The following is a 16350-nucleotide window of genomic DNA, read 5'->3' as shown; positions in this document are numbered from 1 at the left end:
TGTAGGAATTCAATATCAATATTTATTTTAATAAGTCTACTCACATAAAACTTAGATTTTATTTTTTTATCCACTTGAAATTTTTTATTATAATGATATATTAAGCTGTCAATAACACTAAAAGCTTAAGTTGTTAAGTCATGCATATTAATGGGCTTCTTTGGTAGATTATTTAAAAAATATTATTCTAAAAAAATGTATTAAATCATAGGATCAAATTTTAAAAATGTGTTTGATAAAATATCTGAAAATTATATCAAATGTTAGATAAAATGTCGAAATAGTTGTTTCGTACATTTTTTGGGAAAAGTTTTTAAGACATAATAGTTGGCACATTTTTTGAAAATATTTATTATTATTTTTTAACCTCATACATTTGTTAATTTAGTTAAATATTCTCACAATAAAAATTTTAAAATTAATTAAAGCACCCTAGCCATCCAAGAGGACAGTTGACCGCCGGCCACCACCGCCAGACAGTAGCCAACCAACAGTCGCACGGAACGATGCACAACCGATGGATTTGGCTAGTCATGTGTTGATGTGGTTATTTTTTGCCAGATCCACCATGGATCTGGCCGAAGCTAGATAGATCTAGCCATTAACAGCTATATCTCGGTCCGAATCTGATTGTCAACGACCAGATCGGCACATGACAAGTCAGATCTAGCTGGTTGCGCATCGTTCTGACCAAGTCGGCCGATGGTGGTGGTGTTGGTTGGATTAATTTTCAGATTGGAAGGAGAGAAAATTGAGAAGGAAATAAAGAAAAATGTTTTGAGTTGAATAGAGTTGGATAGAAAAATATTTTGAGTTGAATAGAGTTGACTAATCGGAAAACAAGTCTGCCCTCTTTTTATTTTTAGACAAAAAAATCTTATTTGATTTATATTAATTTTCAGAATAATAATCCTAAGAAATAAACAAACACATATCATATTTTTTTAATTTAAATAGGATAACAAAATATTAATCCAGTATAGTGTGGGCAATATTTCTTCAAATCATAATGAATACATACACCTAAAAAAACCTACTAGTTTGGAAAACTTTTTAAGTTACCATGGAAAAACTTTTTATGACAAAATTCAGTTTTAAAAGTCGCAAATTAAAAAAATTGACGTCTACCTAAAAGATTCAAATCGTGTATTTATAATAGCATAAGTCTAAGGTGGGCACAACTTGTTATCCAAGCAATCTACCTAAACTATTATCTTAACGTCAGTTGTTTATTGACGAGAAAGAACTACATGAATTGTCAAAAAAAAAATGATAAATTATTATATATTTTCTTTGCCTGCAGAGGTTATGAATAAATTTAAACGAGATAATCTTTGTTTTTATTAAATGGTCATCTAATACACAACATAAATACGTAACGCATGTGTCATGTTGATTTTAGAGTTGTTTATATCGAAACCTAGTAACACAATTTTCCAAATGTCAATCTTTCTAAGTCTTGTTTAGCAATAAGTTTTCTGCTGACTTTTAAAAATAAAAAGACCGATACGTTAACTGACAACAATAAATTTCATTAACATCAAAATTGACAATTAAAGGAAAACAAACGAACGGTCATCTTTTATTTTTCTTAATATATAAGTTCGTATCAGTATCAAAGAATAAATTTTAAATCACTTTAGCTTTTGAGATAGGAAGTGAAGAATCAAGCAACTGGTTCGTGTTTGTGTCAACTACTCAACTTAATAGAGAAGAAAATCATAACCCAATAATGGTCCACGCCCATACCTTTTTTTTAACTCTTTATTCCCCAATACCAAATTAAATAATTAATTTATTGTGGAGAAATATATTTTAAAAAAAAAAATCAAAGAAGAAAGTTCAAAAGAATAAGGTTCAAAGCATATATTCAAATTCATCTTTTTTTCTCTATTTCTTTGGGCCGAAGAAAGACAAAGCTGTAACAAGAAACCCAATTTGACGTTCCTGGCATCGCTAACTTCACCCGCAAGTCGTTGTAGCCTTTCCCATAAGCGGCAAGAACTCCGCTGACTTCAGAAATCTTTGTACCCTCCCTTAGCCCACAGCCAATTACGAAAGAACCCTTAAATATCTCTCATGACTGTCTTAACTGCACCGAGCAAAAGGGTCATTCTAGTAACCGCAAAGTTTTCCCCAAAATGCGTTTAAATACAAACACACACGCTTAATTGTCTCCGGTTCTACCAGTTCTTGTCAATTGCACAATCGTCGCAGAGACTAGAGCCGTCAATCAAGTGTAGAAAAGCCATGGCTCTTCCAACTAAGAACTTGGTGGAATCCACCAGAGTCAGGGCTCCACCACCGAAGCCCTCACCGTCACCATCACAGTCGCAGTCGTCGTCGTCATCTTCACCACCCATTCCCGCAACAAAATGCTGCGTCCGGACGTCAGATTCATGTTCTGCGCATTTTATAAACCAAAACGAGAGCAACTTCAAGCGCAGCGCTTCGCCACTTCGGCTCATGAATTATCAAAATGGCTCGTGGATTGATCTCTCAAACGAGGTGATTGATTCTGTCAAATCCAGTTTCTTAGAGCGCAAGCCAATGGTTATTGTTACAATTGAAGGGTCAAAATACGTGTTTGACTTTCTGAGAATGGTACGGATTGATTTTGAGACTGGGAAACAACGTTCGATTGCGTGGATCGATGTGAACGGCAAATGTTTTTTCCCTACAGTTTTTCTCAGTGAACAAGATGAAGATTGTGTAGAGAGATCAGAAAGTAATACAAGTAAAATCGAGATCGAGATCAATATTAAAGATGGCTTGGGGAAGAGACAACGAGAGGCCGTTGATAAAGACGATGAAGTCAGTTCAGAAGACGTGTCAAAACGACCGCGTTTAATCACACAACGTGCAGATTCTTCTGGATGGCTAAATACAAAGTTCTTGAAAGAAACAGACAGAGCGTATACACTCGTAAGAAACTATTTTCTTGCCGGAATGAAAAAAACCGATGCCGCCGTGACTGTCACTGCCATTCACCAGTGTACACGTATAGGTCATTTGGAGAGAGCGCGTTTGGATGTTTTTCAAAAACAGATTGAGATGACAAAAGCAGCTCGTGGTGCGTCGAATACTGTGTACTCATGGCACGGCACGTCAGCAAGAGGCGTTGAGAGCATTCTAGCCCATGGTTTCGGTGTGCCTAGCAAGATTTCGACTTATGGGATCGGCGTTTATCTGTCACCCGTCGGATTGCCTGGTTTAAGGTATTTTATATTTTATATTTTATATTCTCTTATTTGCTGATTGTTATTAGTTTTTAGTATTTAGTGTCTTATTCTTGAATTTTGTTTATGTTAGTGCCCAACTAGCCGAGGCGGACCAGAATGGTGAGAAGCACGTGATACTGTGTCGTGTTATATTGGGTAATGTGGAGAAAGTTGAGGCGGGGGCTCAACAATGTTATCCATCTAGGGTAGATCTCGATTCTGGTTCAGATGATCCGAAAAATCCAAAGTGGTATGTAGTCTGGCCGAGTAACATGAACAGACACGTTATTCCCGAGTGTGTTGTGAGCTATAGGTCGACTGGCCACTTGCAAGGTAAATTTAATTCTGTTTTACATGACTTTATTTGACATTATGCGTGATTTGTTTTTGGGAATTAAAATAAGCTGTTTGTTTTTTTGATATTAGGCCAATTAAAAGGACCTAGTTGTACAAAGTATCCTTTGGAGAAGTTATTCTCAAAGATGAAGAGTTCACTTTCTCCCACCAAACTGCAGGAAGTGATGAATTTGTACCATACTTACAAGGTAAGTGATCGAGTGGCATGTTCTGTTATATTCTTTGAAGACCATTTTTACTGTTTCTGTTAAATTGTTTGGAAGGTTTAGAATTGCAAAAGAGAAGCTGACATTGAGAAGTTTCCTTTGTTGTCTTTATGCCTAATTACAGGCAGGGAAGCTGGCAAAAGATAGCTTCTTTAAACAGTTGCGATTGGTTGCTGGGGATCAGATGTTGCTATCCACCATTCGAGAGATTCATGCGTCAGAATGAGGTTTCTCAGCATCCTGTTTCATTTGGAAGCATTTGGTTTTGAAGTTTTAGTCACAGTCTATCCAATTGATAGAATCACATGTAATGATAGTTACAGTTAGGAATAGAAGGATTAAAAAAAAAAAGAAGTCAGATATTGAAGAAATACAAATTATCTTGTAGTTTTTTTTTTCCCTACCCTCACAATATATGTAATGTAACAGCTATGCATGCACGTTTATTGGGAAATTTCCATTCTTTTATAGTAATTGTGGTTATAGTTTTGGATATTCTTATGCTGTAATATATTGATTAATGTTAGTTGACTAGTCAACATCAACTTTCTTGATCTTCTGCATGTGAGCTATGGTTATTTGATGACGTCCAACGATGCTGGTGATGCCTAGCACAACTGTGCTTTGAATATATTTTTGGCCTTTTCTTTTGAGTTACTTTGCTTAAGAAGTTTCGTTGTTGTGACATACAAGCAAGTGGACAGGATTGATATTTTAACTTAGTGAATTTGTTCCTTGTTAATCATATTTTAAAGTTGCCTTTTAAGCATAGAATTTCCTTTCTAGATATGGGAATTGAGAAGTTTCATTTTACACAATGGAAGACTAAAAATTTTGAAGTCGAGAAGCACTAACATGGTTGATGCCTTTTATTATGGTTCAGTTAGTTATTGCCAAAATTGACAGCTGGCTGAAGATACTCGAGATTCAAGATGTTAGATAATACTGGTTTGGGATATCTAGCCAATGTTTGGATGTTTATGCAGGTATTTAATACTGGTTTAAAACATACTTACTTCTAAAGAACTTATTTCATTTGGATTTGGTTGATTGTTAGTTAAATGTTTGGTTGATACTATTGATTCTGTGATTATTGAGCCCTAGCCTGTTGGAGGGAGGTAATAATATAATGGTGATATACTGTTGCTAAGCTGCTTTGTGTAATGTTGCATTTGCTAAAGCAAGGTACTAATAAGTACCTTTTTTAAAGTTTGCATATTGGCGTAGCATTGATGTTGTTGAGAATTTGTTAGACATTGTACAGCACATCTATATAATGTGTTGGATCTGCTAAACTACTGATGGATTCTATTTGACTCAGAAAAATGTCTGCTTTCTTTAATATATTATTTTTTTCTTTACTTTCTCTTGATTTGTTAGGCTAACAGCTTTTGATTTGGGCCAGTATTATTGTCCAAAAATTTTACTTCTACTACAACCTTGAGATGGTCATATCTACTAATTTTTGTGGTGAAGTTACTTTTCTACTTGATATTTTCTGTCCCCTGCCTGATGATTCAATTAAAGAGACTTATTTAATTATTCCTTAATTTAAGTATTAAAACCTCTCCTTTACATTCTTCCTACTATCACAGGAGAGGGGTGGGGGAGAGAACTAGGAAAGAATTAGATGGATATAGGTGTCATTTTGGGACTGTACATTAGACTAGAGGCAGGACTAGACAAAAAGAAGCCATCTTTATTTGAACTGGAGAAGGAAGGAACCTGTATAGGAATCGACTCTGTCTCATCATCGGTTATTTTATGGATGTTTTAAAATTTTATTTCTTTGAAAAAAAAATTTGTCTAATTTTTTTCCCCTATGGCAGAAGAGGAAACTGAACAGATAGTTGGTGCTGACTATGAAGTGGGAAGAGATGCCTTCTTTCTTGCTTGGTATAGGGCTTTCCAACGTGCTAGATGGGTGCCTGGGTTAGCCCTCTCATCGCCTCAACTGATGTGCATTACTCCACAGTAACATTACTTTGCATCCCTCCCTTTCTTCTGGTTATGGCACTAACATTTCAGGTAGCCTTCATTCAGTGTCCACGAGCATTATGGCATGCACGGGGTAAAGTTGGTCAACTTAATCTTTTTCAAAGATCTACATCTTCTTTGTTTAGTTTATAATATATGACCCACGAATTAAAGAAATCTTATCTGAATTTATGTTTTCATATGATCTGTGAGTACTTTTACAACTACGAAATTAGTTGAAGAATCTAGAACTTCGGGGATGATGTAAAGATTGAGCTGAGGAGAAATGTTACTGCAGATCACTAAAACATTACCTCCTAGCATATGCACGTGCACACTGCAAAGGACAAAAAGAAAAAAAAAAAAAAAGCAAAGAAAAGACCTTTTTTCTCTTGGGTTTGGTGAAAGAAAAAAGTGGTGGTCTGGTACCCATTATGAATTCAAGTGCTGATTTGTAGCTAGCCAATCAGCCAGCATCTGAACTCATGTGTGCTGCACCCTGCACTAGGATTTTGTTTTACCTGATACCTGTATGCCTAATTACTAATGATAAGCATTGTCGCTGATTAAACACACCTTCTGCCTCCAATGAGCTATTTGAATGTCTCCTCTGTTGCTGCACAATATTTACCACTGGGTTGATTTTGGTTGTAAATTTACAGGTTAAGATGGGTCTAAGAATCTTATTTAAAAGGTCTAAGAAATGAGTTCTCTGTATATGAATGGGATTACAGGAGCTACTGATGATACATCTTATACTAGTTTGGCATTGCTTACTAGAATGTTTATCTGCAAGTATGGGTTCTCTTGTGTATGAGTAACAGGCAGTTGGAGGCAAATACTAAACCTGTGGCAAGTGTTGTCAGGTAATGCTATTTATGTTGAAGCAGGTCTGGATAAGTTTGAGAAGTGGTGCATCAATATAATATATTCCTAGCTACTAATTTCCCTCTGCTATTTTCATGCAGGAAAAATCTGCATATACTAAATGGTGCATCAATATAACTTGTTCACAGCTACTAATTTCCTGATGTTATTTTCAGGTGGAAAAAATATGCATTGTATTGTATTTTTTGTCTTGACTGTTACCAAGTCCAAACAGTGGTTGTTAATTGTACCGATTCAATGTAATAATTTTTGCATTTACTGTCCGCAGAGCTCTCAGTAATAGAAATTGGGATTCAGCCTAGATGTATTACATTGGCCGCTGATAACCTTTGATGGATGGCTTGTCCTTCCTTTGGCTAAGGAGTATTTTATGATCGGTCTCGTTCAAATTGAGCGAGACTAGTTGATAACCATCAATCCTTCATCATTTGTTTTTAGTTAATTTGTGTAAGAGGAAGATCCTCTTTTTTTAAGTGGAGTGTCCGGAAGCAGTTGTGATACTATCATTTAGTTGTGGAGATTTTTCTGACTTGTGTAACTTCGTTTTGCTTGATATACACGTTCATTAATTCTTGTGATATGGCTAAAAGAAGTTCCACCAGTGTTGGCTACATTAGAATGTGGTCGTATCATCGCAGAACCCCAACCTCATTTAAATGGAAGACACTGCAGGATGGGTTAGCATATACCATGGATTTAGAGATACACAGCACCGAAAGACGTGTGTACTTATTTTAAATTGTTGTATTGGTTGGAAGAACTGATTAACATGGAAGCAGTCGATTTCTATCATTCATTTCCATGTACGTGTAAAATCTTTGCTTGGGTCAATTCAATCCATAAAGAAAAGGGAACTGTAAATTTACAGGTTCAATTTCAATATCTTCCGGCGGTACCAGATATTCATAAAGGAATGTAGAATGGCGCACATGCAACACATTTATGAACGAATTCATGTCATCAAGTAGATAATGGGTGAGGTTTTAGTCAATTGTGTCTTTTGAGTATTGTTTGTGCTAAAGTGACAAAGTTGAGAAGAATATGGTGTGATGAAAATATGTTGTAAGACCATTGCGTGGATGGTCCAAATTGAAAGAGGTGAGTTTGTAGGACCACGATTAGAGGACGCAATAAGTGTTTTCCCCTCAAGCAATATCAACTCCGATCCGAGCTACCAATAAAGAAGAAGAAAGGCAGAATAAATTTATGTTGCTTCTGACAAAAGTGCCGAACTATTCGCACTTTTCAGGCTAATCCGTTCTACTTGAAAAGCGAATGGCGTGCTACTGTATATGTTGTTGAAATAACATTGATCCCATTTTAATGGAAATCTAGCATTGCCGTCCACTTATTTGGATGGACAAGAAATTGGAACTGAAAAAATTGGTGATCAATAGCGGAAACAACCAGCAAACATTCGATCGTCCACCGAATTGACTTTTTGACTATGAGTGCCTTCTCAAAATCTTTTCAATTTGTCTGTTTCTATTAGTGAAATGTTGGTATGATATTTGTTACTATTAATTAACTCGTAAGTATCATTAACTTGTGTTTTAGTGAAGTTTAAGCATAGAACAATAATCACGTGAGTGCTGGACAGATAAAAGCTTATGACCTGACCAGAGAGCAGTGATGTGCACTAAAGATCAAATCAATTACAATTGCCCCCAGAAGTTGGAATTTTGTCTTAAACCTTTCCTCGCATGTCCCAGTCCCAGCTCATTATTGCTTCAAGCTGTATGCCAAAAACCTAAATCCTGTATTTGCATCATGCAGTTAATTTAAAAAAAGAGACAATCGGCTGTTTCTTATGACCCGAACTTATACCTAACAATCGCTTAAGAAAATGGATGTTTATAGCATCATTTAGAAAAACAAGGATGACGTGGGAAGATTTGTTCATCCATTCATATCATTTTCCAACCTAATCCACTCCTACATATGTTATACTTACACCTAACAATTTTCTCTTATGTTAATTTAGATAAGTTTAATAATATATATCTACATCATTAAAGTGTGAATTAGATATGCACTAAAGGAACAAAACAACAATTACATAATAATATTTATTAATAGGTTTTCAGATTGATTTCCAGAGACGTCCTGTTGCTAATAATTAAGCGCAAGGCATAGATAAGCCAAAGCGTGACAGTGTTTTCTTTTCATAAGTCCTCTTTATGTGATTTGGAACTTGATTTACCTAATTAAAAAGAGTAAACGACTTTCTCCCCGCCCCCAACGACAATTTTCCACCTAACAAGTTTCAAAATACAATTTTTTTTTACGCAAAGCTAATATTTTGTTATTATCTAAAGCTGATTCCAACTAATTTCAGTGAAAAAAATTATCTCTGTCATCATCATTTGAACCTCCAGTCTTCTTTTTACAAAACTCCTCTCATTCCGACACCTGATTTCTCATTAATTGTCGACCATCGAAAAGCTAAAGTTGCATGTTCTTAGTTGATTTTCATATGATTTCAGTAGCGAATATTCAATCAGTCACCACTATTTGATCCACCGGCCTCCACTTTACAAAAACTCCCTTACCTTGACTCCTGGTAACTTGCTGAACGCCGGCTGAAAAAGTGAAGTATATTATAGATATTAATAGAATATAATCGTTGAGTGGAAAAGTGGTATTCTGAAACTTTTTGGGTGGGAAAGTGTTGTTAAGGCAAACCTTGAGTGGGAAAAAGTCATTTACTTAATTAAAAAAACACTTAAAATATGGACATGTATTTATCAACTCATATCCGTTCTATATGATTGTGGAAATGTTTAATATATATAAATTTACATAACACCTTTTGCCCAACAAACCTTCCGATCACACATACAAGCAAAATAGCCACAAATCTTGATTATCAAATTAAGCACAACATGCCATTTATCTATTCAATCCCATAAAATTTTAACCTATATTCGAACATACAAAACATGTCACATGAATTAATGATGTTGATGAGTTGGGTTGGGTAATTTAATTAGTGACACAAATATAAGGATAAATGTTTAATTTATTAAGAGGTAACGACTTTTTCCATCCAAATAATGGCTTAATGACACTTTCTCACTCACAGATTTTTAAAATACTATTTTACTACCAAAATTTATATTCTAGCGGCAAATAGAAAGTAAAATCAGTCCAAGCTGTTGGAGCTTTTAAAGAAGGGAGACCGATGAGTCTTTTGGTAGTGGAAGTTGGATTTTGGTGATTGAGATTATAATTGATCGAAATTTGACTTGAGAGGGGTGGTTGTGTAAACCCAAATTGCTCTATTTTCAATGATTGGTAGATTCGGCAAGAGTAGAGTTTGAAGGGTTTTGGTAAGTGATGATCAAGGAAGAGAATAGTGGTAATGTAGGGTCACAATGATGTCGGAATCGAAAATAAAATATAAATTTGAATAGTAAAATGATATTTTAAAAGTTTGTGGATGGAAAAAAGTTGCTTACTCATTTATTAAACTACCAACTGTTGGACACATGGCCTGGGAATGGGATGTGGACCTGACAAAAATGATCACGAAATTTAATTGTTACACATCATGATATATGATAATCACATACACCATGACTAATTCCATGTTCAATCACAAGTATAATAACCAAATTTCGACATGAATGCTTATGATTATCCAATTCTTATATACTTGGATACACTCCTTAGTCCTTACCTCTTATTTTATCATTTCATCTACTACACTTCTTCAGAAATCGACATCTGGCAGCGTCAAAATGTTAAAATCCTCCAGTAATTCGCCATCCAATGACCTCGTCGCTTGTCATGTTGCCACTTGGCTACACCATGTGCTTTCCTCATCTACCTAATCCTTATTTTATTTTTCCTAAAAAAATTATAATGTATTGAATTTGAAGTGAAGGCAGATTTGTATTTTTAAAATCTGATTCTGCCTATTTTGCAGAAAATTTAATATTATTTTATTCTTTTAGTAAAATTATGATAAGTAATGATAAAGTTATCGGGATGTATACCAAATTTGTGTATGGAACGATGTGATTAAATCCTGATCGTTTATTTATTATCAGTTAATATTAATCAACGGTCAAGATTTTGCTACGTCATTCGATACACAAATTCGGTGTAAACTTTTCAATAATTCTATCATTTTCCAATTATGATACCTTCCCAGGGAATGGCCACGTCGTAAGCTCATGTACCTCAAACGAAAGCAAATACATTCTATTGATAATTTTTCCCATATTCTATTGATCCATTCACCATCTTATCCAGAATAAATATTTATTTTCTTATTCTAAAAATATTATTCTATTTTATTTAATCATTTTTAAACCCTTTAAATTTGTTAATTTAACTAAACACCCATTAATTTTTTTTTTTTGAAATTAACAAAAATATCCCACCAACCCATATTTGCTAGATTCTAGCCACTACCACAAGAAGGTAGCCAAAACCTGATATAATAGAGCACTATTAACTGGATCTGACCGATAGTGCGCCGATATAACATTTTTTGGCCATATCCCTTTAATTTTTTTTTTTAGAAATTAACAAAAACATCCTACCAACCCATATTTGCCAGATTCTAGCCACTACCACAAGAAGGTAGCCAAAATCTGGTATAATAGAGCACTATTAACTGGATTTGACCAATAGTGCGCTGATATAACATTTTTCGACCAGATCTATTGTGGATCTGGCAAAAAAATGCCAAAGCTACGACTAAATCTTTGGCCATAGCCAATTGTCAACGACGGCCAAGATATGGCCGTCGTTAACGACCAAACGCGACCAGATCTGGATAGGGTATTTTTATTAATTTTTAATGTTTTATTATAGAGTAATATTAGCCTTACAAAGAGGCATACAAATAGTCAAATCCAACCCTTGAAATTCATGATTATCTATTTCTCTCTCTCTTTTTCCCTTATTTCAAAGGTTGGATTTAACTTTGTATGGGTCTTTGTATGCCTCTTTGTAAGACTATTATTACTCTTTATTATATGGGTGTTTAGTAAATCAACTAACTTAAAAGGGTATTTTTGGTAATTTTTAAATTCTACCCGTAATAACTACCAAATTTTTCCCTTTTAAAAATGTACCATAATAATAACCAAACGCACATAAAAATATCAGCTAATCTGAGTAATCTCCCACTCCTTCTCCACCTCTATATATATATTCATAACAGCTCCTCAGCCTCCCTCTATCTCACACACACATTTCGTGATCTCATATTTTAGCTGTCATCTTATTCTTCATCATCTTCAGTTTTTCTCTCAGCCTCACTCGACTCTTCTTTCTCGTCTTTCTTATCGGATCTTCTAAACCTAACGAAGACTGTTTCCACGGCACCTACACCGAAATCTTCGCATTCTATCTCGTTTCTGTATTTTTGTTTTTTTTTTTTTTGTTTTATAAAAACGATTTTTAAGTGAAAAGAAAAACAGAAAATGAGGATGAAGGAGGAATTAGCGTGTATGAGTGACGAGGAGAGGAGAGAAGAGGAAATAATAGCTTTTCCTCAACCGCAAAAGAAATTAGTTGTGGTTGGTTACGCTCTTACCTCTAAGAAGACTAAGAGCTTCTTGAAGCCTAAGCTTGAACGTCTAGCTAGGTATTATTAAATTTTATTAAACTTATTAAACACTATTATTTCTTTAAATTTAGCAGATTAATCTATTTTTGATTTAATTAATTTTACTTTATAACTCATAATGTTGCAAAAAATCATTATTATTAATCAAGAAATTTTTTGGTGGTTTTTAAATTGTTTAGAGTGTGTCGTTTTGGAATCATGGCCACATATTTGTCGGAAATGTTTTACTCGTTTTTACTTTTGATATTTTCTTTTTGGTAAAATGTCGTTGTCTGTTTGGTTGTCAAGAAAGTGAAGTGGATTTTAAAGGAGTTTCTGGAGGAATCTCACAACAAACATTCCAACTCTAATAGGGTTCAAGATATTTAGTTCTCTGTCCATCGTGTAACACCTATTATTTGTGTGTTCCGTATTTGTTTGGAATATAGTCTTGACATTTCCATTTAGAATTTGACTATCTGTTGTTTTCTGGATTAAGTTTGTTTATTTATAATAACACTTGGTAATGACCGCTTTGAACTCTTTCTACAATTTGCGTGAGCTAAATGTCATGTATACCCTGGTATGAGGTGGTTAATTAATGTAGTATTTTTTTGGTTGAAATGATGGAGTGGTGCAGGAACAAGGGGATATTGTTTGTTGCTATTGATCAAAACAGGCCCCTTTCGGATCAAGGCCCTTTTGATATTGTGTTGCATAAGGTTAGCCAAAATATTTTTTAAATTTTCCTTCTACGTTCATATTCTATGGTTATATCTTCAAAATTGACATATACCTTTTTTCTTATATATATTTTTCCCTTTTAATACAGTTAACGGGAAAGGAATGGCGCCAGATTCTCGAGGTTGGTTCACTTAAAATGCTCATTTCTACTTTACCTCAAGTAATTGTTAACGTTTGAGAGCTGGACTATTATCATGCCTTGTTCCCGCTTGAGATATTGCATGGTTGTGTCACTTATGATGTTTACAAAATGGGATCAAATAATCACTTACTGGTGATAAATAGAATTTTTCAGTTTCTAAACTTAATTGTGTGAACGTAATTTGCAAAGTGCTTGCTCTTGCCTTGGTCATGAGTCTTGACTTGATAGTTGAGTTCAAGGTCTTAAGCTTCAAGCAAGAGAGGATGTAGATGTTTCCACTTCCTGCCCATCTAGCTGATTGTTTCAGGTTTCCATGAGCAATTTGATTCTTTTGGAAAAGTTCACTTTTCCTCGTATACTGTTACCCTCTTTTATCAGCAGACTGAATGTGAGATGGCTCTCCTAAACCTTCGTAGTTTAAGATATTATATACCTCTTTTCCAGTGTTTGTTAGTTGGAACCCTATCATGTTCTGGGATTACATTTATGAAAACCACTCTCCTCAATCTAAATATTCAATTTTAGGCTGGAGACAATTACTAGTCAGAGGTTCTCTGTTCTAGGTTGCAGACCCTCCATTTTGTTTGTTCTAGGATCACAGCATTGAACTTTCTAATCTTGCCTAGGGTGATGATTTTATGTTCGCACATATTACTAATTCCTACAAACACTTCTACAATTTTTTGCGTAATTTAGATTTTGGAGTTACTATCTATTTAAAATATCTTCTGCAATTACTATGACAGTAATAAAATCCATTAACTAGTGTGAAGCATAAAAATTTCTCGACATTGTTGACTTATACATTTTTATCTTACCGTTAGTGATAAGTCCACTATGGAATGGCTCTTTAAAAAATGACTAATATCTTGAAACCATACCAAGCATTCTTTTCTATTGATAAAATAATTAATGCGGTTTTTTGTTATAACTTTTGTTTCTGTATTGGAATGAAGATTTTCCTAAGTGGGTTATGTAATGTGGTAGGAAAGGTTTATGGAACCCCTATTTATTCAAAGCTTTTGGTTCTGGACAAGAACAGTCACTTGTAGGTAACAAGATACTCAAAAAATTTCGGGTTTGCATCATTTATTTGTGAGAATTATGGTTTCAATTATTTGATCATGTTGTTTCATGTCAATTGAGCTTATCGTGTAATAATAGCTGCAAGGCACTGGTATGCTTTACCATCTCTAAGGTTACCACACATTTCTTTATATTTGTTTTACAAGTATATTAGGCATACTAGTGATCCTTCTTTCTTAACCTTATTTGCCTATCCTTTCAGGATTACAGGCAAACTCATCCTGAAGTCACAGTTCTTGATCCTCCAGATGCTATTCAACATTTACACAATCGCCAATCCATGCTCCAGTGTGTTGCTGATATGAACTTGTCCATCTGCTATGGTAATTAACATTAATTATATTTGTAGGCATTATATTCCAAAGGAAGTTTTTTAAATTTTCACCCTTGATGTAAGTTTATGAATGACCAGCCTGTTAAGCAAATTTGTTTCTCTCTTATGCTTATCAAAGTGATTATGATGATTTACAATGCAGGAAAAGTTGGCGTACCTAGACAATTAGTGATTGACAGAGATGCATCATTGATCCCTGAGGTTGTTACCAAAGCTGGACTGACTCTACCCCTGGGTATGTATTTGGGCTTTACACCAACTTGGTTGTGAATACTGACCTTTGAAATGCTATTAAATTTGCTGATTTCGTGTTTAAAACCACTGACTTGTTTCAGAGTCACAAATCAGTTATTTTATCTTTTTTCCTTTTTCTTTTCTTCGGGTTTGTGCTTTGTGCTTTGTCTGAAGGAAGTTTGTAATTTGTATACTCCTATTGTTTCAGTTGCAAAGCCATTGGTTGCTGATGGGAGTGCAAAGTCGCATGAACTTTCGCTTGCTTATGATCAGTATTCCCTCCAGAAACTTGAACCTCCACTTGTTCTGCAAGAATTTGTTAATCATGGTATGCAAATTAAATTCTCTTCTCATCCTCACATGCTTGTACATTCTCTTTACCACAATTCTTTCAAAACTCAAGCTCTGCCTTATCCATCACGGTTGTAGGAGGTGTTCTGTTTAAGGTTTATATTGTTGGTGAAGCCATTAAAGTGGTCAGACGATTTTCTTTACCTGATGTCTCCAAACAAGAGCTATCTAGAACTGCTGGTGTATTTCGTTTTCCAAGGGTTTCTTGTGCTGCAGCTTCTGCAGACGATGCAGATTTGGACCCTAGTGTGGCTGGTGAGTGAAATATGTGTTCAGTTATGGCCATAAATTTGTAGTTCTGAACTGAAGTTAGTGGTGGCTTGGGGCTACTTGTGGCTTCAAAGTGGCTCTGAATAATGTTGAGGCCTTGAAAGTTGAGCAAAAGATTTTGGCAGACCTTTCTAACATAAATTTTTAATCTCTCCAGAGCTTCCTCCACGACCTTTACTTGAGAGACTTGCTAAGGAACTACGTCGTCAACTGGTAGCTAATTGAATTTCCCTGTTTTCTTTTGCAGCAGCTTACAAGTTATTCCTGTATGGATTATTCTGATGCCTTCTTGATTGTCTGTTATATGCAGGGTCTCCGCTTGTTCAATCTGGATATTATCCGAGAACACGGGAGAAGAGATCATTTTTATGTCATTGACATCAACTACTTCCCTGGCAAGTGAAAACTTATCTCTTATTCTCAGCTTCACTTTAGAGCGAATAATATGTTCTTGTTTGTAATACCTTTAACAATGCTAGACAGCAGTTTAATCGGTGTTGAAATGTTGCAGGGTATGGGAAAATGCCAGAGTATGAGCATATATTTACAGACTTCCTCTTGGGCCTGGTACAGAGCCAGTACAAGAAAAAATCAGGCTAGTGAATGTTTTGAAGGGCTGTTTGATGCTTAAAAAGTGGCCGGTGACTGAATATGGAAGAAGTGGAGCACTATGTGCCTATTTCGGAGAATTATCATGGTCCGAATTAAGTATTAGCAGGACCAGGTCCTGTGGTTGTTTTGGTTCCTTGTACATCTTCACCCTACTAGCATCTGGAGGAATGAATTATGCAAAATGCAGAATATGCCAACCTCCGAACTTCTGTAATTACTGACTAACTGGTAGGATGACTCCTGCTTCTGAAACCATCATGTACACCGCTCGTTATAATACAGCTTGGCTTAATTCTTGCTCAATTCTTTTGTTCTCTCTTTCCATTACATTCTGCTGTTGGTAGTTGGTGAATTCATCCAAA

The 16350-nt window shown here is 35.1% G+C and overlaps 2 protein-coding genes across 5 annotated transcripts; both read left to right on the top strand.

The window, feature by feature from the left end:
* Window positions 1-2134: 2134 nt before the first annotated feature.
* Window positions 2135-6912, top strand: LOC116129208 (probable inactive poly [ADP-ribose] polymerase SRO3). Of its 3 annotated transcripts, XR_004127872.1 has the most exons (8): window positions 2135-3218; window positions 3313-3554; window positions 3648-3766; window positions 3909-4011; window positions 4668-4770; window positions 5614-5855; window positions 6424-6627; window positions 6730-6912. XR_004127872.1 is itself a non-coding variant. In XM_031414952.1 (4 exons), the coding sequence occupies exons 1-4, from the start codon at window positions 2251-2253 to the stop codon at window positions 4008-4010; spliced, it is 1431 nt and encodes a 476-aa protein (XP_031270812.1). In that variant the 5' UTR covers window positions 2138-2250; the 3' UTR covers window positions 4011-4138. The 3 variants fall into 3 exon arrangements, 1 of the variants encoding a protein (XP_031270812.1); XR_004127871.1 differs by having other exon boundaries at window positions 5614-6627; XM_031414952.1 differs by lacking the exons at window positions 4668-4770; window positions 5614-5855; window positions 6424-6627; window positions 6730-6912 and having other exon boundaries at window positions 2138-3218; window positions 3909-4138.
* A 4913-nt stretch (window positions 6913-11825) lies between these two features.
* On the top strand, window positions 11826-16291 carry LOC116129209 (inositol-tetrakisphosphate 1-kinase 3). 2 transcript variants are annotated; one of them, XM_031414953.1, is made up of 10 exons: window positions 11826-12254; window positions 12856-12937; window positions 13048-13080; window positions 14390-14510; window positions 14664-14756; window positions 14964-15083; window positions 15185-15361; window positions 15534-15589; window positions 15687-15771; window positions 15888-16291. In XM_031414953.1, exons 1-10 carry the CDS (start codon window positions 12091-12093, stop codon window positions 15974-15976), a joined length of 1020 nt encoding a protein of 339 aa, XP_031270813.1. In that variant the 5' UTR covers window positions 11826-12090; the 3' UTR covers window positions 15977-16291. The 2 variants fall into 2 exon arrangements, with proteins under 2 accessions (XP_031270813.1, XP_031270814.1); XM_031414954.1 differs by lacking the exons at window positions 11826-12254; window positions 12856-12937; window positions 13048-13080 and adding an exon at window positions 14130-14153.
* Window positions 16292-16350: the final 59 nt, after the last annotated feature.

The sequence above is a fragment of the Pistacia vera genome, unplaced genomic scaffold (genome assembly GCF_008641045.1).
Source record: "Pistacia vera cultivar Batoury unplaced genomic scaffold, PisVer_v2 Contig21, whole genome shotgun sequence".
NCBI classification, from domain to species: Eukaryota; Viridiplantae; Streptophyta; class Magnoliopsida; order Sapindales; family Anacardiaceae; genus Pistacia; species Pistacia vera.
Note: the sequence above shows the minus strand (reverse complement) of the source record. Positions and strands in the feature narration are given on the sequence as shown.

Coding starts and splice junctions, on each gene's coding strand:
- LOC116129208 (XM_031414952.1), top strand. CDS start 2,251: ATGGCTCTTCCAACTAAGAACTTGGTGGAATCCACCAGAGTCAGGGCT. Junction 3,219..3,312: donor GTCGGATTGCCTGGTTTAAG/GTATTTTATATT, acceptor TGTTTATGTTAG/TGCCCAACTAGCCGAGGCGG. Junction 3,555..3,647: donor GTCGACTGGCCACTTGCAAG/GTAAATTTAATT, acceptor TTTTGATATTAG/GCCAATTAAAAGGACCTAGT.
- LOC116129209 (XM_031414953.1), top strand. CDS start 12,091: ATGAGGATGAAGGAGGAATTAGCGTGTATGAGTGACGAGGAGAGGAGA. Junction 14,511..14,663: donor GAACTTGTCCATCTGCTATG/GTAATTAACATT, acceptor TTTACAATGCAG/GAAAAGTTGGCGTACCTAGA. Junction 15,590..15,686: donor AGGAACTACGTCGTCAACTG/GTAGCTAATTGA, acceptor TGTTATATGCAG/GGTCTCCGCTTGTTCAATCT.